Raw genomic sequence first — 21,877 nt, 5'->3', positions numbered from 1 at the left:
AACACTATGATATTATGGGCTAAAACGACTTTCTTTGTCCTCTGGTGACTAGTCTCATACTTTTTTTGTTTTTGCTGTCTTAGACGCACTGTTATAACCAAAATAATATTTAAATAGTGCAATGTGGCATTATTTTTTTCACCAAAGTGTAGGAAAACTTTCCTTTTCTCAGGGTCAACTGACTTGCGGTGTTTGCTTTAGAGGCCTTAGAGTAACAGGGGCACCATTAAACTGCTCCACAGTCCCACTGAAAAATTGATTGGTATTTTCAGACAAAAGAAAACGAGAGCCCTCTCCAAAGACCACATTTTTGACACCAGAACTGCATAAAACAAATCACCGATGTGTATTCTCTCGAAGTTCGAAAAACAGTGATTGGAGGTATCACCTTCCATTTATATTTATTTGTCTGAGAGGCTGCAGTGAGCAGAATCAGTCATTTTTGTGTCTTTCACAGAGAGCGCTCCTCTCCATAACAAGCTGGCCACTCATACAGCTGACAGACATTAGTAATTAGCAGTTTGAGCTGTATGCACAGACTTGACTGGCACTTCACAGTGTTGATACACGCTGATGCACAACATATACAAAACTTTGGGAATAACACAGTCGTGTGAAAAAGAAAGTTTTCGCTCTTTGCAGTCTTGTGGAAAACCAAGTGCACCCTTATTGCTTCAATAGGAATTAAGAGGGAAAGGAGCAGCCAGGTGCTGCTATAATCAAATGTACTTGATTCATTTATCATGAGCGAGTGTAACCACCTCTTTACAAGTTTATCAGTTTGCTCTTTGCTCTTTAGTGGGAGACTAATGAAGTCATACACACAAGATTACGTTGAGCTATTCCCGCTAAAGGCGGATCTACATGCTACTGAATCATTGGGGTGCACTTAGTTTTTCTAGTTTAGTTTCTATTAAAACTTTCTTTTTCATCTTGTTCACATTAGTTATCACTGGAAATATCTAATTAATATTTCAGTCAGTGGAGTTTTTGCCATTAGTGTCACTTGGTGAGTCCTAACAGATTTGGCACGCAGGTCATTCTAAATGGCTGATTAGCTCTGAAACTGTTTATGGCTATATTTCTGATTGGTTGACTGCTCTTGAGGCGTTTTGGAAGCCAGGACCTGTCTCGTTCTCAGATAAATGGATGAAGGCTCCTGTCTGAAATGGATTTACACACATTTCAATCTGTCTAACCCAATTTAGTCATTTAGAAATGGGGTTTTTAAAGTAAAATCCCAAAGGCAGTAATAGAGGTTTAAGTGAGAGTTCTTTTCACCTTATCCAATTATTTCATCTGATCATTTGTTACAAAGTTGAATCAGCCATCCAGCTTCAGCTCTTTTAGCCAACTTATTTAGCGTTAACTTTTTGGCAGCAAGTAGCAGACAATAAAGGGCATTAGCAAAAACCCTGCATTAGATAGTCTAGCAGCCCTTTAATATGTTTATGTTCAAGACAAATTAGGACAGATGAAAGTGACTTCTCGCGGACTATTGCAGTTAATGTAAGTTGGGTATGTCGGCACAACCGCTGACGACACCTAAAAAGTGAAGTTTCTCATTGAATATGTTTTGATAGACTTCCTAAAGATTATTTATAATTCAGTAATGGAGTGCTCATTGTAGACACAGCTAATGTAAACTCTGACTCTAATAAGGATAAATTCATGTGGAATTGTGCTCTCTGCTACAGTACTGTAATATATTAAATCAACTGTGGATAACAGTCATTTATTCACTTAATTATGTCCATTGAGTTAGTTTGACTGCAGCTGTGCCTTTTGTATTACACTCATTTGCTTAACAAGATAATGTAAGTCATTCTAAAACTCAATGCAATGCTGATTTGGCCCTGATAATAAGTCAAAACGCTGTCAGAATTGTGCATTTCATTGAAATAATATTTCTTACTAGGCACAGCCAGACTAGCTCATATTATTAAGTGTAGCACAGTGCAGGACGTCTCATAATTTAGAGTAACACATGCATTCCCACTGTGCAGCGTGAGCCACTGCACAACTCTCCCATCAGCCATACATTCTGCTGAAAGTCTACATTAGCAGCTTCAGAAGGGTTGTAAATTAGAAATGAAGAGGCATCTAGTGGTTCAGACCCTGCGACCCGTGCCGGGGCTCTCTGAGGCAACACAAACCACAATTTCAATTCTCCAAATAAATCCATCTGTGGCCAGAGCGGCCGAGAAGTAGTATTTCACCGCTGCGCACGGAAGAAAGAGAGACTCACATGATGGCTACATCTCCCCTTCTCCAGTGACACCAGAACACTCCTCTCTGTGGTCCTCGGCCCCTAAAGCCCCAAAGAGCATCGTAGCAGTCTTACAAAACAGAGCTGTCACAATCTGTCTGCATCGAGACAGAGGACAGACTCAAAGTTATGTCTCGCTTCCTGCCTGCCTTTTCTTCTTTTGTTTTCTATTCTTTCCAATTTTTTTTTAAAGTTTTTTCTATTTTTCTGTCTTAAAGGATGGATGGATGGATGGATGGATGTTTAGATTGATAGATTTCTTCTTCCATTCTGCATATCATGATCTGGATACAGCTCTCTGCTCTGCACGCATTCTGATCCATGTGGCTCCCGCCTCATGTGTTGCTTGTGTTTGGACAGCGCTGAGGCAGTCAGATCTGTGTTAAATGTGGCCTCACACTGGGCTCCACACTGATTGGTGTGTCAACACAGGCTGGATTTCAACTGCCTGCTCAAATGTGACTGTGTTTGTTGTGTCGCCCATTCAAATCCGACCGAGATCTGATGAATAGGTGAGAACAAGCTCATCAGATTTGAGCAGGCAGTGTAAACCTAGTCTGTGTTGACTGACACACCAATCAGTGGAGAACAGAGCGAGAGTTTGTGTTTGCTTGGGGGGGGGAAAAAGTCACTTTGCCTTCAGACATGATTTATTTTGTTCCTTTTTTATGTTATTCTTTATTTGTCGCTGCACAGGAAGGACAATGTTTTCTTTTATTTTAGTAATAAGGAACAGAAAGATCACATGTAGGTGAAAGAAATGAAGGATTTGATCTGAGTTGTTAAAATGAAGAGGCAGCCGGTTTAAGGAAGCTCTCTGGAGGATTTCATGTTGCTGGTTGGGTGGGTGAGGCGGCAGAGTGAGAAGGGTTTTCGGGGCGGGGGAGGAGAGGAGGAGAGTCACATCCAAATCACTGCAATTAGCAGAAGCACGGGAGACTAGTGCCCCCCAGTGTTTGCTTAATGTATAAATAATTTCTGTACATCAGGGGGAGACTATCTGGCTTAAAAAAAGAAAAAGAAAAAACTCGCATCGAATTCTGTGTATTTTGCTCTTGCTTTGTTTTTTATGTATACACAACTATAGTCACTCAGAGACACACCTTTAATTATACAGTTATGTTAGGTAATTGTGTTTAAAATCCAAATAAAGCTACAGGACTGCAAAATTGTTTTTGCTTTCTTTAAGATTTGAATTATGATCATCATGTATGTGATCGCTTTAAATATCACATCAATACAGTAATTTGCTGTAATCAAATCCAATCGAGGCTAAGTAGTGGAAATTATATTTTACTGTTTTGTTGTTGTTTTTTTCATACATACATATGCACATACATGTATATATAAAAATGGATTCATCCTGGATTGCTTTCTGATTAATAGATGGTGTTAAATATAACTCTTTGAGAGCCAGTTCTACATGGGAAAGCATAAAAATGGTATTGACCTACATTGCTTTCTGTATTTTCACACAGTATGCCTTTAGCTCTTCTTTCTCAGTGTGACTCAGTACCCATAATCCCTTTGTATAGGCTGGATTGATGTCCTACATCGTCCAGTCCTCTCTTTGTCACTGGATGGTTTGTGTGTGCAGGGTGCTATCAATGAGTAACCAAGGTAAACCAGAAAGACCATACGCCTCGCCGGATCTCACACTGTGTCATTGTCCTGCATTTGCCTTGTTTGTGTGATACAGGTTGAAATGTTACAGGCTTTTCATATGCAGCAGCTTATCATTCCAGGATACTGAAATATGAGGGAAAACCTTTATTAAACATGTGAAATCAAGCAGTATAAACTCATTCCAGTGTGGATCAGTGCAGGTGGAACACAGAAGGTAAAATCCCAATTTACTCTGTCAAAGTGCCAGCCTTATTGCTTTAATGTCACTTTCAGAACTTCATCTTAATATCCCATTAGGACTAATGAGGAATACATCCTTTCCCCCTGCAGCAAAAGTCCTGTTTCTGTGGGAACCAGCTGATAGCAAGTAGACTTTGCCCTGAAGGAAACTGAAGCTACAGGAAGAGCAGCCGAGTGTGGTCTCAGTCGTCACAGCAGAGGTAAGGCATATTTTAATAGCTTTGCTGGAGTTGTACGGATTGATTTCTATGAACAGACCTGAGTCAAACAGCAGCTGGACACTTTTTTATAGACTATAAAACTGTTGTCATCTTGTCAGAACTTGGATTTAATGTTCCAAACTTTCAGCCCGCGTAAGCCAACACAAACAAAGTCCACTTCATGCTTTAGAAAACACAGTTTTAGGCTTTGTTTTGTTCCAGTTTGGAGAGATGAGCTGAAAAAGACGAAAAGTCAAAATGTGATTTTTATCTAGCGAATGATTTATTGCTGCCACGAGTGCAAAAGCCATTACTAATTACAGATATTACAGGAAGTGGAAATTGTTATTCATTAAACCATAATGAATAGACGGATGTGCACAGGGAGCGGCTGTTTCTGTCAAACTGCTATGTGTAGTCACTGCTTTACTGCAGTTGTACATCATGCAGCATTGATCTTTGAGCAGCTGGTTATGACTTCATTTCTTTCATGATTAATGCAGAACTAGGGAACTTGGGGGGGGGGGATTTATTATTCCCTTGTGTTCACTATACATATATACATTTTAAAAAATCCTTGCATTTATTGTCTGTCTGTGGATGACAACTAAATTTCCTCTGAGATCAATTAAATGCAATCTATTTGCCCATTAAATAGACATACACCGAAAATAGATTAAGTTTTAGGGCCATTTTTATGGATGCCAGTCATGGAGGGCCCTGTATTTGTGTGATGCATGGTTTCATAATCACCCATTTGACATTGCCCCGTGTGCCAATTTAACATCACTGATGAAAGCACTGACACTGTCCAGAGGAATGTCTTTGTGACCTTAACTACCTTGTATGTCTAATAATTCTCTTTATCTTGGCAGTTTTGTGTCTGATAAAATTTGCTGACTTTTGGGCAAATGGACCAGACTTATAACAACAGAAACGGTGGATATCCTCAGCCCCCTCCCTACAGCCCCGGGGACCATGGACAGAGTTCGTATACTGGGATGAGCTATGACGTTAGTAGCAATTCACAATCATTTTTGTTAGCCTCAAAGGGAAAAAAAAATAAATTAAGCAGTGAGAGAAACCATTTTGCACATTGATTTTAGGGTTTAATATGCCGCTATCGTAAAGAATGAGCCCAAATCCAACACACAACTAGCCTTTGATCATGCTATCGTTGGGATGTGTAATTAAATGTGTGCTTACACATTTAATTACACATGGATTATTGGTTTAATTCCATGAAGTTACTTCAAAATGAACACTAAAGCCTCTAATCACATCATTCTGCCTTTTTTATGATTTGCAAGAAAAAAAGTTTTGAATCTAAACTTCGGGTGTTGTCTGAATGATCCAGGTGGAGAAGGGCAGCGTTGCAGTGGTCTCCCCTCCTGGAACCTATGATAACATGGTCCATCCTGTGGGCCCGGGAGCAGGTGGAGACAACCAGCAATGTGATCAATCTCCACCCGTCTACTCTCCCGGCTTAGAGGATAGCGCCTTCAGTGACGCTGCCATACGGAGAGGTGAGGGTCGAAGGAAGTAGATCAATAAAGAGAGGGAGAAACAGGAGGCGAGAGAAATGAGCGTTTCTGTTTGCGTGGTCAGAGCCGAACGAGGATCAGCAATATTTACTCCCCTCATTTGCTTTGCAGTGTTTTCTTGAAAATTGATTTGGAATTGAAAATTGTTCTGTGATCTCTGCTCGCAGCCTGTCGCAGCTCTTCACCTCCCACACAACACAAATCATTTTTAATGAGAGGCAGGAATGCAAGTTTGGTGAAAACAGTCATTTTTGGCAACAGCGTGCAGCCTTACCTGCCTCAATGCTTCACTCTGACAGATTGTTGTTGTCGCATGTCTTTCTCCTGTCTGTCTCCTGTCTGTCTCACCTCTCTCTGTGTTTCTGCATCTGTTTTTCTTTTTTTCTGAACAGGTTTTATAAGGAAAGTCTACTTGACCTTGATGATTCAGCTGCTAGTGACTGTGGGCATCATCTGCGCTTTTCTTTACTGGTGAGACACAATCACACGAGGCCATTCTTGTTCCAAAGAGAAAAGAAGAAATGTCCTTTATTCTAATCTGCTGGCATTTAATTGTGTCATCGCCCACCAACACGAGGCAGAACAAGTGCATAAAGTCGTCCCTGCACAAATTTAAACATGCACTGGGGCCCTTCTCAAATCACCATAGTGAGGTGAAACAAGGTGGTATATAGTCCGCCTAATGTTTGTGCTTGCAGTAGTTTGAAAGCTCCCTGTGTTTGGTATAATGGATGTGGTGGAAGACTGCAACAGTCATTTCTTTTCATAAATTGCATTCAGCTCCCATGTGCACAATGCACTGCTCTCTGTTAATATTTAATAAAATCATTCCACTGCTTCTATCAGATAAATGGCGGCTCTATTAAACACTTCTCTCTTTCTCCCTTCCCTTTTCTTATCACCCCACCCCACCCCCCCCCACCCCCACCCACAAAACAGGGACACACTTAGGAAATGGGCATGGAACAACTACTGGTTCACCTACACCATGATGTAAGTTGTTCAAAAACGTTCTCTTAGATTTTCTGGATTTCGTGTTTGGAGAAAGGGCTTCACGTGAGTAAATCGGAAGTAAATCACAAGCTCATCTTAATATAAATAATGCGCTCAGTGAATCCATAATGTTTCTCCTATTATATGCTAATGCCGGTAAACTCTGTGTCGTGTGTGAAACAGGGCGGTGGTACTCGTCCTCATTGTGGCCCTGTCATGCTGTGACAGTCTCCGGCGTCGAGTCCCCCTCAATTTTATTGCCCTGGGCCTGTTTGTGAGTAGAGGCAGTACCAGCCAGGCATCAAATTAAACCACCACCACACCTGCTCTATTTCACAGTTTTTTTTTTGTCATGTATTTACTTTCCATTTGTCTCTCCCTTCCCCTCTCTCCCTCCCTCTCCCTGCCTGTGTGCCTTTCTCCCTGTCTTCCTCAGACTGTTGCAGAGGGCCTGATGCTTGCATCTGTGGCGGCGTGAGTGTTTGTTTACAAAGATGAGTCCCCACCTGATGCAGACTCATTTGCACAATAATAATCCTATTTGATCCATATCTGATAGCGTGTTCGATGCCAGCAATGAAGCCATCATGCCAGATAAGATGTTATCAGCGCTGGTTTACCAAATTAAAAGGCACATGGGATCACATTTTCTGATTTTTTTTCAGCTGAAGATAAATCTGAGCACATCACAAATAGTTCAAAACCAATTTCTCTGTATTTCTCGGTGCCTGTGTAAACACGAGTTACCCTTTTTTCCCCTCCATCTTTCTGACGGTTCTTTTTTAGCAGCACGTCACTCTGTCAGAAAAAGGCATCAGATGAGACCTGACTATCAATAATGCATTAAAATGACCATATTTATAAGATATTGCTATAACTGAAGCTATAGCTGATAGGAAATGCATGCAGGCAATGCATTATTCAATACTTGTCCAGTGGGGTGAGGTTGGGGGGGTCCAGTGCTCAAAGTTAAATGCATATTTCGAGAAAAAAAAATTCTTATAAGAAAATAATACTTCCCTTTAGGATAGACCAAACCCCGCTGTTCATCCACCCCAAGATAGACATGATTCAGCTCTTACTGCACTGTTTGATATTTCTGTCTGCAGGTATTTTAATGCTGAAGCAGTCATGTGGGCTGTTGGGGCAACAGCATTTGTGTCCCTTTCCCTGAGCCTGTTCGCCATGCAGTCAAAGGTAAGATCTGTCACACACTCTGAGCTCAGTTTGCAGTGCAGCCAAAAGTGAAACACGGCGCCTTAACTATACAGTCACTGGTAAATGTCCATACACTCAGCTGTGTTTCCTGTGCAGTCAGAGGGAACGTGTAAAGCTCAGCTGCTGGACAGGTTTTCACCTGCAGAGCTTTCAAAGTCAGATGAGTTTGCTGTCCTGGCAAAACTAAGATTGCTGCTGAGATCAGTGTATTTGTAAGTTGGGTTAATTCCCTGCATCCAGAGGGTTAAGCCCCCGTGTGGCTGAGATAACTCTCGCCATATAGAATTCTTTATATAAGTCAGCCCTCGTCCTTTTCAGTCTGCCTCCTTTCATGAATTGTGAAAAAAAAAGAAGCAAATAGGCTTTTTATCAAGCAAAACTTCTCAACTTTGTGATTGAAACCCTAAAAAAATGACCAAAAACTTCACCTAAAATTCTATAATAAGCATCCCAACGAATCCCAAATAAGTCTCGCTCGCTGAGGATTTTTTATTCTTTATTTGATCATGCTCATCTTCTTCTGAGATGCCGCTCTCAAAATATATATAATAGCTTATGCTTGTGCACATGGCATTTAAAAGTTTCATTACAACTTGCAGCGTTTTATTAGCTGGAGCAAGTTAGGAGACCTTTTGAGAATCACTTCATTGATAGCTCGGCATGCTTCTTCAATAAACGCCTCATGTTCTGAACAAAAGCAATCACACAGCCAGTGGGGAAGATGTCAGCCACATTCAGATTGCATTTAGAGCCTCTTTTAATTGCTGCTAAATGGTGGTTGGCATTTCACACATTTTGCCACTTATTGTATCTGAAGGAGCTGGAGACATTTATATTTTCGCTCACAGTGGATGGAACAAGCAAGCAGCTGTCTGATAATCATACTAAGAATATATCTGGTGCTTAATTCTCTCTGCTCGTTATTAATCAGCAGGAGGAAGGTATGCAGGTCAGGTTTAAATAGCTGACATATAGAGGGAAGCGTACCCTTAAGTCCGTAATATAGTTTTATGGGCTGAGTGAGCGTCCGCAAACACTTGTAGTTTATTTTTTATGACTTGGCTTTCATCTTGCCATTTCCAGCACCTCTTGCTCTGCAGTTCACAATGTTCACAGAGCTTTTTAATCTCTGTCACTGTGATGCATTGACACTGCGTCTGCAGCCCATAGCTCCTCAGGTGATCAGTGTTAGTGATTCTCCTGTAGCAACTGCCATCTTTTTTTTTTTATGCCAGTGTGGAAAAAATAAATAAAGGGCATGCAGGCGAAAAGGCCACCTTCATTCCCCCTGCTCAGTGCCTGTTGATTATTTATCCTCACTTGTTATAACCAGAACTGTCTTGATTTTCTTGAGTCTCGACTGCAATCTGTAGCTATCACAGAGCACAGCTGCAATGAGAACAACCTTCATTTTACGAGAATGATGAGTACAAATGAGAGATGTTGGGGCTTGTCACATTAACTGTCTTTCTCATTTCCTATCCCTCCTTTGCGGCATCAGTGGGACTTCACCACAGCAAGTGGGTGCCTGTGGGTGCTTATCTGGACCCTCTTTTCATTCGCCCTCCTCTGTGCAATCCTCCGATCACAGGTAAATTAAAGCTTCTTTGTTAACCAGTGTGTTTGCAGTGGGAACAGGTTTTAAATGAATTGCTGACAGACCGGATGTACAGCCTCAAGAGTCTTTGGCCCTAGAAAGCACAGGCCTGTGTGCTGAGCAGACTATACAGCAGAGAGCGTAAACTCAAACCTCTTAGGATTTAAATGTACACTGGCGTTCACTGCGTCGGCTGTTAGTGTTGCCAGCGGGTATAAATAAGCATTCTGCAGATTTTAGGTTGTAGTTGGACTCTGACTGCCTGTAAACCAAACAAAACAGCCAGAATGACCAAAAAAAAAAAAAGTTTCTGGCTTAATTACTGCCTACAGCAAACAAGCAGCACAGCACGCTAGAATAAAAATGTTTTGTTTTAAATTTGTGTTACTGAATGCCTCTCATGAGTGTGTGTGATTCTTTTGCAGTATGTTTACATCGTATATGCCTGCCTGGGAACACTGCTGTTTTCTTTAGTAAGTACACTTTGGTAACAGAAAGTTCTTTTCGGCAGCACTTTTTTTCTTTTTGCTATGAAAAACAGAATTAAAATCCCCAATGGAAATAAAACGAAACCACCATCAAAGAGGGCTTATTGTCAAGTGAGTGTATATGATGCAACACGCGATCCCAGGGCGAAGCAGCCTGATACCAGTTGTTAGTGAAAAGAGAGCGACTTTGATGCCCCTGTGCCCTTTAATTTCAATTATGCACCACTTAACAGTAGTGGGCTTCCTTTTTACAGCCACCTCTCTGTGTGCCTTTGGCATTCGCAGCAAATGTTGTGACCCATCTCGTCAGCCGGTGGAACAAACTGCAGCTGCACACAGAGCTGAACAGGCTGTCAGCAGCAAGTCACAACTTATTTTCAGCTGCACAAGTCTGACTCCCGGATTATTTGTGTGGCCTGTTTATCTGCACCGTCCCATCTCTCAGAAATAGGAAATAGTGCCTGCGCTTGCTCGCAGACCAGTTCTCGTTCTCGATTCACAGATCAGTGCTGAAGCATCTCATTTTCTGTCCATCTCTCCGCAGTACTTGGTGTTTGACACTCAGATGATCCTGGGTGGAAAACACAGGAAGTATCAAGTCTCTCCCGAGGAGTACATCTTTGCTGCGCTCAACCTCTATTTGGACGTTGTCACCCTGTTCCTCTTCTTGCTGCAGCTCATCGGCCTCTGCCGCTGACACTTAAACTCCATGGCAGGATTTCCCCTTAAGATACTCTTCTTGCACACATGCAATCAATTCGTTGAGTTTGGTAAACACAGACAGCCAGTCTCCCAGACATGGCTTAAGCCCCCCCAAAGCAAAAACACTGAAGATCTCCACAGAAAAACTTTTTTTGGTCCAAGTCGAGGCTTAAGCCATGTCTGGGAAACTGAGCCCATGATTCATATTGAATACGTCTCCAGACATCTTTCAGTATATTCAAGTTTGCCTATGATTGTCATGTATTACGCACTGCAGTCTGCTTTATGGATGTTTACTTGTTTATTTTTTTTTCCTTCAGGAGTTCAGATTTACATACTGCCCTGTTGCAGATCTTACATAGAACTACATATACTGAATATTTGTTTCTAAAAATTACTCTTTAACTCACAAACTAGTCACTTAGCTACTTGTTAAATCAAAGATTATATAAAAGTGTTTAATTTTGAATGAAAACCCAATAAAAGAATCTGTCAGTGTTACGAAAATAAAACCATCTGCAATATTTCTTTGTCATAAATGACTATTACAAATGAGACGACCACAAAGTAAAACTCAACACATAGTTTATTGGCATCACACATCAAACACTTTTCATATAAAGAGGGAATGTATCAAGTATAAACTATGAAAGTGCAAATAGCATTTCAAGGATTAGTTGCTTTACAATAGAAAATCTCAATGAGTTACAAAATGTTATATACCTTTTTTTAATTTTTTTTAATAAATCACCTGAACATATGAGGTGACAGTATAAAGTGTGCCCGTTACATGCACAGCATACTACTAAAGAAAAAGGGCAACGCATGTTATCTCCTCTGATAAACGCACTTCCATTAACCAAGTCCGACAAAGTTAGTTCCATTAACCATATGGCACCCAGACACTTATCAAAGCAATCACTATCTTTAGACTTAATGTTGCTCTATACATCTGCAAGGGGACAGAGAGAGAGAGAAAAAGGTCATTTACTTCAGCCAGACATCAGTCTGTACAAGAACATAATCACGTCTTAAAGGTAAGACACTGACTAGTGTGTTTTAGTTCACATGGGTTACTCACAATCCATTGTTTAAATGAATTATCTTTATTCCAAATAAATACCTACTTTATAACTTTCCTCACACACAAGCGACACAGAACAGTAGGTTAACCTATTCTGAAATCAGCGCAGAGATTTTTAGATGCTAAATCCTGGGAACCACTTCGGTGTAGGGCAAGAAGCATTACTGCAAAAACCCAGAGAAATAAAACCTTTCTTCAAAATATCTGGGAATAAGATTTTTTCTTTAAAGTGTGACTTCGTCGTTACAACGTATTTCACCAAATCGCTAAAAAAAAAAAAAAGAGTCAGTGTCATCTATTAACATATCACCACAAGAGCCAACAAAAAAGCCTCTTGCTACAAACATTTCTGATGAGCACATGTCTGAACACTATCAACGGCAATGTGAGAGAAACGACTTTAAGGTAACAGGTGTTTCTGTTTTTGTTTACACTGTCATTTTTTTTAAATTAGCACTCAGAAAAAAAATGTGTGAAAAAAGGAAAAAGTGAATCATGGTGATTTACACAAAGGCACTGTGTGTCTCAACTCCAGAGAGAGAACCGTTTCAAAGACATGGACTTCCCATGAGGATGAGATGCTGTACACATTCATGATTTTTAATTTTTTTCCCCCCATGCATTACCCTGCAGTCCGGAAAATCTGCAAAGATCTGAAAGGCTTTGCTTATTACTTTTAAAACAGGACCCAGAGATAAATTACAGTGACTTGGGCGTGAGTAATTAATTTACCAGAGTCTGAATGCGACTGCCTGATTTCACTGGCCTTCCCTGCGGCGTATGAAGCAGACTTCTCACTGTCTACTTAGTCTGTCGCGCTCCACGTTCGGCTGCAATACTCAAAACATTAATTTAAGACAAGCTACAATGGAATTCAGAACATGCTGTGACAAAGGTGCAAACTGAATCACGAGCACTCCCTCTGGGCCCGTCAGCATTCGTTGTTTTTTGATTCAGCCTGTGTTGGGGGAGTAATAACCATTGTCAAGTCCATTTTGAAATGTTTTTGAGGAGGCCAACTACTTTTCAGTTGAATAATTAATCAAAATTTTGCCAATGTGAATATTTTACATAAAGTACAAATCCATTAGGGTCTGAAGCCTCAGTTCTACACGGCTCACGGCAGCTTTTAGCCAGTGACATTTTCAGAGTATCAATCAGCCGCAATCTCAAAGAAAATTATGGCTCAACACTTTCACATTAAAGTTTAGCTGAGTGGTTGAGATTGTAAAAAGCAGGCACAATTTGCTTTAGAGAATCCACTTGGTGACTGCAAACTGTGCTTTTGCTAGTCAGTGTTTGGCACCCATGAAGTAGGCAGAATTGGACAGGAGCGAGAACCATCTCAGCCGGCTTTGTTTCGATTGAATATTGGAGCAAACTGTTAATCTGCTCACTAAGTACAGCTGAATTACATCAGACCTGATCCAGACTGATACAGTAGGCTTTTAGTCCAGTGGAAAATAACTATGTAGGTTAAAGTTTCTAAAGCTCCTAAGTCTCTAAATCTGATATTTAAAAAACAAAAACAAAAAAAAGCGCTACTTATTTGTATTTTTATTAGTACAAGACTTGTTTTATAAGTCACCCTTGAAACTGGTAACTAACTATGATCTCTTCTATTTAGTACTTTCTTTGCAGAAGGCTGACAATACAGTAAACACATCTTGTTGCACTTAAATCTGAATCTGTGTCTTCCCCACTTTCTGGTCAAGTATGACACATTCCCCACTCTGTTTACATTCCACCTGAATAGCTAGCACAGACGTTCCTCCTCTTTATTCATTTTGCAATCTGTAGTGGTTTTTGGCCTTCCTTAAAAGCTCTTTGCCATCTCAGTTAGAGAGATCATACCAAGTGCACTTGATCTTCCCACTCAGATGAGCTGGAGCTTGGCAGCTGATCAGACACAGAGTCACATCGCGGAGTGTCGACGTGGCACACCTTTGAGCCTCTGCGCTCGGCATGGCCTCCGCTTGCGTCATGGGCTCCCATGTAAGGTAGCGGCATGGTGTCCAGCCCCACTAGATCTAACTGGGTCGGTCTCTCAGCGATAGTGCACTCCTTCTCCTCCATCTCACTCAGCCTCTGAGAGCAGAACCCGACATCTGCCATCACCTCCTGAGGCTTCCTGTTTTCAGGGAAGACGACCACCCCGACCTTGTCATCGTCTTCTCCTTCGCCCCTATGGAGTGAACCCGGGACTGAGTCGCTGTCACAGGAGGTTGGGGGTACCAGAGTGATACCTTGAGGATTCATGTCATGAAACCAAGCCATGATATTGCCCAGCAGGTTAGCGTTTGCTGCTAATGCAGAGGATGAGGATGGGTCGTGGCTGCCACATGTGGTTGAGTCTGTTGTGTCGGTGGAAGAGAAGAGGCCTGTTGAAGAGCTGCTGCCACCGGGAGCCACTGGTATGGGCACAGAAGTACCGTATGCCCGATGATGACTGTCACCGTGCTGTACAGGGATAGCAACACCAGTGGCAGCAGAGTACTGGCTGCTGATGTTGCCAAGTTTCGCTAAGTTATCTCCCAACTCCAGCAGTTCTGAGCTGCTTAGAGAAGCTCTGGGGGGGACCTCGATGCCTGGAGCACTCTGCTCAAGCCTCGAAGGCAGGGAGGTGCCAATAGCGCCGAGTGAGGCTTCGTTGGCAAGTACTTCATGACTGGACACACTCCCGACCATCCCTGAGTCCTGGAGTGACAGCTGAATAGCCAGAAGAATGTTGGGGTCATCGTCATCCAGCGAACCCAGACCCTGCAAGAATAAAAGGATCCAGTGTCGTAGAGCATCAGCAGTTTTCAAACTTAACTTTAAGTATAACCTGCAGCACCTATTGTTAAAAAAGTTAACACTAGCAGCAGATGGAGATAGTGACAAGGCAAGGAAAATAGCAGCTGCTGCAGTTTTGACACTTTGACACACAAACCTGAAAGCAAAGACAGTTTTTCTTTATAGCTGCTTTGTTGCAGTCAGCTCACAGTGGGTTTTAAGGTTCTACATTTTCAAAACTATCATTACCACTCACTCTGTGTGTATATATAAAGTCACAGCACACAACATCGCTGCATCACTCAGTATGTTTCAAGTCATTCATGCCCCAACCCCAGTCCAAAAAAAAAGAAAAAGAAAACCCCGTAGGTTTCAGTTTCAAATATTACTCTTTTATTAACTGAACATTTGGTGAACTAGTGAATATGAAAAAGCTAAGAATCAAAACGGCATTAATAATTCACAGTACTAAGACAAAAATGCCTTCAGGAATAATTTCAACTACATTACCGTTTGAGCTCGAGATAAATGTTTACTCACCATCATAGGACCTTGTCTGCGTCCACTTCCAGCATCCTGTGTGTCTTTACAGGAAAAAAAGGAACAAAGGAAAAGTCAAACCTGGTTATTGAACTAAATCAATGCAGGATAAATCAATTTACTCAGTTTAATCTACTGCTAAGTATTCAATTTAGTAACATCATCTTGAGTTTAGTCAACACACTGATGAAGGACCAGCAACCCGTCACAACCCCAGGAACTGCACTGTATCTGTATCTGTGAGCAATTCCTCTTTGCTCACAAAACAGAACCTATTAGCTACCCTCCAGTTTTATCTATTGTTTTCAGTCCATACAGCCTAGATAAAAGTACCACGATGATGGAGAAAAACAAAAGATTAGAAATGCTTACTGAATTCAAGCAAGTGTAATTTTTCCAGAAGCTCTATTTTGGAAAAACTAATTAGTAAAAATCAATATTTCTAAACAAATAATGTAACTGAATCATTGCAGTGCACCTGTGCTTGTTTAGGTACCGGTGGATACTAAGACTCTTCTCCACTTGACACAATACTGCCAGGGAAGCATCTGACTGGATCTTAATATTTTTGGCGCATTAACCATGACTCCAACAACATGAAAAAAAAACAAAACAGATCTGGAACAGATTGTAAGGCCTGAATTCACCGAAGAGCTTTGAAACGTTACCATTTAATTGTCTGTTTAAACAGACAGTTCTTTAAAGTTAGACATTCTTAATCCACACAGAGCTAGAGCCTTAACTTGAGTACAAGAAAATGAGGCTTGAGGTAAGGAGGATGATGATAAGGTGGAAATGACAGGGGAGAGAAAGCAGTAGTGAAGGACGAGAAAGAGATAACGAAAACATCAGCCACTGTATTCAAGACGGTGGGGCTTCGCAAACCTGCACCTGCTCTTATGCAATTCTGATGGATTCATTCAAAGTTAATAAGACTGTGCCTTTAAAACAAATTATAAAGCAACAGAAATGTGTGTTTAATAGTAACAGAGACTTTAATACTTTCTTTGGCATTTCTTCCACACCCAAGTAATTTAACTGTAACTTGTCTACAGCGTTTTTCACTTCTTTGTAACATCACAATTCAAACATGGAAACAAACATCATGAGTCATGCTTCTATTCAACTCATCCTTTGAATTACACGCGTCACTAATAAAAGAAACAAAAAAGAAACAAAAATCAAAGTTCATCACAATGTGATTTCCTGAGAACAAATCAAGAAAATCTAGCTCTCATTTAATCTCATTCTATACTTTCAAACCACACCATCACTAAGATGAACTTCAATAGGTCTTTTCTGCAGTCTCTAGTTCTCAGTTTATTAATGTCCTACCAGAACAGTTTCAGATTAGAATAATTCATATATATACATACATATATATATATATATATATATATATATCTTTAAATAGTTTTCTACTCAAAAGATCATTCCACCTTAAATGCTTTGTATCAGCCATTGCAAATTGCACTTTGACCCATTCCATCCATCTGTTGGGTTTTTGTTTTTTCCATGCTGCAGTCAGTGTGCCATTCCAGGATGTATACCAATTGGACTGATAACAAATGTAGGCTTGATCTTAATTAATCACACTTTTAATGAATATAAAAATATTCTTTTCACTAAGTGTTTCACAGTCACACTGCACTATTAGAAAAATGTATCCATGATTAGAAACAGAGAAGGTCTCATTTTTTCCCAAGAATATAGAATAGAATTTTGACATTCTTTTTTAATTAAGATGCAGTTTTGATCTATTATTCTGATCTATTATTCTCTAAGCAATTTTTTTGCTGAGAGCCTGAAGCAGCTGTGATTATAAGAGATGACCAATTTAAGTTAATTTAGCTGAACAGTCGATCAAATCTACCTGAGGGCCATCGAACCCTGCTTTAATGAAAGAAATACAACTCAAGGGAACTTTCTAAACTTTACAAGAAAACTTCTTTTATCTTTTATACACAAACAATCAAAATCTTTTGTAAACACTGCAAACCTTGAGGTGTCTAAATCTGCGCACTGTCTGTGCACCAGATAGTTGTTATAGTGTCAGGCGTTTGGACCCAATCTAAAAATCAGACCAACTAGAACCCAGAGATTTTGCATTCAGATGGATCACACGATAAATTCACGTGGCAACTTAAGCTATGCAAATAACAAGCTGTGACAAGGGAGAAAAACTGAATATCACGATGTGAAATAGCCATCACAGGAGAAACCCTGTATAAAGTAAAGTACCTAAAGTGCTGTCGCTGAGGTCGTCAGGGTCAGGTGTGTTGCTACGGAGACTGGACATGTCGCCTCGCCGCCTCTGCCTATGCCGCCGTCTGTACTGGAACTCTGCGTACTCCTTAAAATATAAGAACAATCATTACTATAAAAATGCAATGAAGGAGATTTGTACAAGGAAACTGATTCTAGCAGGTTTGAGTTAATAACTCTGTGTGTGTGTGTGTGTGGTTGGGGGGACTATATGCAGGTCTTTGATTCATTCACTAACTGAAACCACTTACCTTCCCTTTAAACAGACCTTCTTGATTAGCTATGTCTTACAAACACAAGACGAACATTATGTGGGTGTGCCTCTACACTCATGAGAAAATATCTGATAAGCAGGGTGTAGAGCAGTCTGATGCCTGAACCTTTGGTTAACAGGGATTATTTGCACATCAGCTGACCTCACTACTTGAAACTTTGGTCAGATTAGCATGGAAAAAAACGTGGCAAAGGAAAATAGTTCCTGTTTATCCCAGCACACAGGTCTTATTTTGAGGGCATATGGAGTCTATGCCTTTCTGGTTGGCAGCTACTTTGACTGCACAGAAAGATGGGTGGTCTTAACAGTTTGGCTCATTGGTGTGTAGCTCTTCAAAGGGAAAAGCAGTGAATTTGTCTGTTATCTAAATCAACTCAAGCTAACATTTTTGAAATGGAATTCCTGTAAAGTCAAAGTCATAGATTTAAAACTGTGAGATGGCACTCATCCGTAGTCAAGTGCCAAACGAATGAAAACTCCAGTGCTGTTATCCCTCTTAAAGTACTGATAAATGCATGACCGCTCTTCATGAAAAAGGCTACATACACCAAATCAACATATCGGTACCTCTGCACTCTTTATTCAATCATCTCAACTGCCAAACTCACTGAGTAACATGCAAATATCATCAAAAGCAAAAGCTCTTTCATGCTTCCACCGTGCTAAATATAACCCACTATGAAGTGATGCAGGTTTTATAAGAAGCATGGAGGAGACATATGGAAGTGTGTGAGGCAGTGTCATCTGGCTTTGTTACTATGGTGTTACCAACTACTGACAGTGACTGAGAAAGAAGCTTTTAACCAGCAGGCAAAAAACAATAACAAATAAAAGCTTGGTGTTCAGCATCTGCCATCAGTATCTACTGTATGTCTATATTAGTATGTTCCAAGCTAAATTTAATCTTTTTTGCAACATAAATACTTTCATCAGCTGGCCTATGTATTATAATCATTAATGTTATTGCACAGTATCGATGCACATTAAAGATAGAGATAATTAGTAGTTAGCAAAATCAATGCATGCAGGGATCTCCAGCTTGTTAAGAATGTCAACCAATGAGAGACAAGATAAGTATCACGGCATGTGGCACCTGACTTCCTACAAAATAATGGCACATTTTAGAAGAAGCAAAATGCTAAATAGAAAAACAAGAGCCGCTGTACGTAGTTTTGTTATCATGTCAGAAGACAAGTTACTGTTTTAGATCTGTTGGCTTAGTTTCTTGGCTGATTTGAATAATAATAATATTTTCTGTGGTGCTTTCCTGACAACAGATCTTTTTTAGCACACATATTTTGACTAGTCATTTTAAATGAAGTGCAAATGTATAAATGTGTTTACATTCCATTTACGAAGGGTCCTACTGTACTGCATGCCGCTAAGTGACTTACAGGGCTTACTGGTATATTTAATGTAACTGAGTCATCTTTAATTCATTTTGTGCTTTATTTACTGATACAAGTCAAAACATCCCCCCTTAAAATGTCTATTGGCCATTGCCAGCTTTGAAATGTTATAGGATTTGCACAGAAACCCCAGAGGCTTATTTTGGTGTGAGATTTGAATTTTCAGATAGAAGCTACACGAGCCTAAGCCAAAAGAGTGATGGCGCTCTTAAGCTGAGCAAATTCTTCTGAAAAAAGAACTGTATGTTTAAGAACTGCCACAGTCTAGAAAAATCAATAACAGACCTGTAGTAGTATCTGCAATGTACTGACATATGCACCATTACCAAGTGCATACATCACGCTGGGCAGAAAAAGAAGACAGGTCAGTAATCAAACCATTATGTGGTCGACACTTTTATGACTCTAAGTGTTAACTACAAACACCTGTTACTAATGTGTAATGATCAGGCGCAACCTACTTAGGTGTTCGCCAGCATACTGTGCTTTTAATCATTCCTGACGGTTGCACAGGGAACACTGAACCATCTGGCTTGCTCCAGTGTGTTAAATAACATGCCGATCTCTGGGTCACCAGAAACGTTAAAATGATTTAAATATACATACTGACTTTATTAAAAGATGTCATATGACACTGTATAATTAATTACACAACATAATTATATCTAATTATGATTTATATTTCTGCAATACATAAAGTAATTTCTTGAAACAATAAGTACTCTCTATTAGCAGAAATAAGTGTCATTACAAATCACAGGCACTTGCTGAAAGGGCACTGATTAAATTAATATTATGTATAATATATGTTTTACAAATATAGCTATACTGTACTATACTGTATAGGGCAAACATCACGGCATCAATAACACTGACAGTTCATGATATTAAAAATTCCACATTAACAAAATGAAACTTCCAATGGCATGCTGAAATCTGGGAGTGGCTCCACTATTACATTTAAGAACAGTAACGACAGGGGGAAAACAAAAAACAAACAAACCTTTGTTATCCAAAAATAATTTGTGACCAAGAGAGGAAGTCTGTGCCTTTGAGAAAAATTAACATTTTAGGATTAACATGTCTTTTTCTTCCTAATTTGTACCAGTAAGTTTAATAATGAGTCCAAATGTGGTTTCAAAGCACTTCAGAGCACACGGCAACAACCTGAACAAGCCAGAAGCCGGTTTTGTTTAGAAACAGTGGCACCAATTATGACACGTGGGTGTGAGTGTAAAGGGCAGCTGCAAGTAAACCGGGACCAATACAATTATCTGGCTACATTTGTTAGCTTTAAGTGAATTCATTTTTGCTAAAACAAATGGGAATCACCAACTCTTACTATGTACCTCTAATCTGTTAAAATAACCCAATCATCTGACAAGAAAAAACCCCATCATCGGCTAAACCACTCAGTACACAAAAAGACAAATGCATTTTGTTCAAGTTTACAGTCCAACCAATCAGCTTTTACCTCAGGTGATGCAAAGCCTAAATACTCCCAGTCCCACGTTCCACCAGCAAAACTGCCAAAGACAGAAATTAATGGCAAACTTGTGATAGCTGAAATCACACAGGAATTGGCTCTCAAAATAAAAAAAAAATGTAAAATGTGTTATTTTAACAAAGTTAGGTACTGGTCTGTATGCTACCTTCGCCTTGGGGCTTCAGGTGAGTCATTAGGGGCCACTCCCCTGGCTACTGAGGCCAAAAACTCTTGCCTCTTCTGTTGTACCAGACAAGCCGCACGGATGATCTTGTGGCGTGGTGTTCGCAGGTAAGGCCTGTTAACCTTTTGTGCCAAGTCCTCAGTCACCATCTCCAAGTCCGTCTGGGGCAGAAAGACAGGTGACTTAGCAATCACAGTGTACAAATGCAGGATTTGAAGTTTCAATTTAACAAATGTACTTGTGGGGCAGCTGTTTATGTATCTACTTTAAAAAAAACTATTACTTTTACAGGTGTTTAAGGAATTGTAAGACCTATGGGAGCCGTGCCAATTCATTCTCCAGCATCTGAAAGGCCACATTATAAAAACTAGCAGGAAAGTACATCCTGTATCTATATGGGTGATCATAAATTATACAGCACTAGATGTTTAACTAAAAGCTGAGATGTGCAGATATAACTGGGGAAGATTGTGAGAATCATGCAGTAGAAAGCTTTAGTCTCACATATCTAATGGCCTAGACCACTGTGAACATTTGTCTTTCCTCTCACTAAGTAAGCCTGAAACCTGCATAAGCTCGTAGATCTCTTTCTTTGTGCTTTTGGGCTCCAGAAAGAACCCATAAGGATAAGAGCACTTGAGGATGCGGCGAGTCTTTAGTAGTTCTAGGACTGCATCTTCAATGAATGTAGTGTCAGGTGGGCCTCCTTCCCCTGGGAAAGAGAAGGCGGGAGAGTCAGATAACAAACATGAATATGGGATATACTTTTGTACAGGACATTCATTACTCTGCCTCAATTACTTCACTTTGCTTTTGAGCCGATTAGTATTACATGACAAGAAATCCTGAAACAAAGCATATGAAAGAACTCCTTGACTGTACTAAAGCACATGAAGAGACTGCACTTTTAAGTTATAACTGAGGTGTCTAGTATGATGGGAAGTCTGGGCCAAGAACACTGCTGGCCTTTGATGAATAGTGAC

At 40.2% G+C, this 21,877-nt stretch overlaps 2 protein-coding genes across 8 annotated transcripts in view; one reads left to right on the top strand and one right to left on the bottom strand.

Moving 5' to 3' along the window:
- Positions 1-1,728: 1,728 nt before the first annotated feature.
- On the top strand, positions 1,729-11,445 carry zgc:110410 (uncharacterized protein LOC553618 homolog). 2 transcript variants are annotated; one of them, XM_040013245.1, is made up of 12 exons: positions 1,729-4,109; positions 4,226-4,335; positions 5,211-5,348; positions 5,693-5,861; positions 6,272-6,350; positions 6,819-6,872; positions 7,056-7,146; positions 7,309-7,346; positions 7,982-8,069; positions 9,592-9,681; positions 10,113-10,160; positions 10,720-11,445. In XM_040013245.1, exons 3-12 carry the CDS (start codon positions 5,247-5,249, stop codon positions 10,870-10,872), a joined length of 912 nt encoding a protein of 303 aa, XP_039869179.1. In that variant the 5' UTR covers positions 1,729-4,109; positions 4,226-4,335; positions 5,211-5,246; the 3' UTR covers positions 10,873-11,445. The 2 variants fall into 2 exon arrangements, with proteins under 2 accessions (XP_039869179.1, XP_039869178.1); XM_040013244.1 differs by having other exon boundaries at positions 1,729-4,335.
- A 164-nt stretch (positions 11,446-11,609) lies between these two features.
- The window catches only part of LOC120722297 (ankyrin repeat and IBR domain-containing protein 1-like), a 36,151-nt gene continuing 25,883 nt past the window's right edge, over positions 11,610-21,877 (bottom strand). For all 6 annotated transcript variants that reach the window (XM_040013232.1, XM_040013235.1, XM_040013231.1 and 3 more), the window contains 6 exons: positions 21,461-21,606; positions 20,877-21,055; positions 20,699-20,750; positions 17,518-17,629; positions 15,277-15,320; positions 11,610-14,721 (listed from right to left, as the gene is read on the bottom strand). In XM_040013232.1, coding sequence (XP_039869166.1) covers positions 13,810-14,721; positions 15,277-15,320; positions 17,518-17,629; positions 20,699-20,750; positions 20,877-21,055; positions 21,461-21,606 — 1,445 coding nt within the window. In that variant the 3' untranslated portion in view covers positions 11,610-13,809. The remainder of the gene's footprint in view (positions 14,722-15,276; positions 15,321-17,517; positions 17,630-20,698; positions 20,751-20,876; positions 21,056-21,460; positions 21,607-21,877) is intronic.

The sequence above is a fragment of the Simochromis diagramma genome, unplaced genomic scaffold, assembly GCF_900408965.1.
Source record: "Simochromis diagramma unplaced genomic scaffold, fSimDia1.1 OVJJ01000618.1, whole genome shotgun sequence".
Classification (NCBI taxonomy): domain Eukaryota; kingdom Metazoa; phylum Chordata; class Actinopteri; order Cichliformes; family Cichlidae; genus Simochromis; species Simochromis diagramma.
Note: the sequence above shows the minus strand (reverse complement) of the source record. Positions and strands in the feature narration are given on the sequence as shown.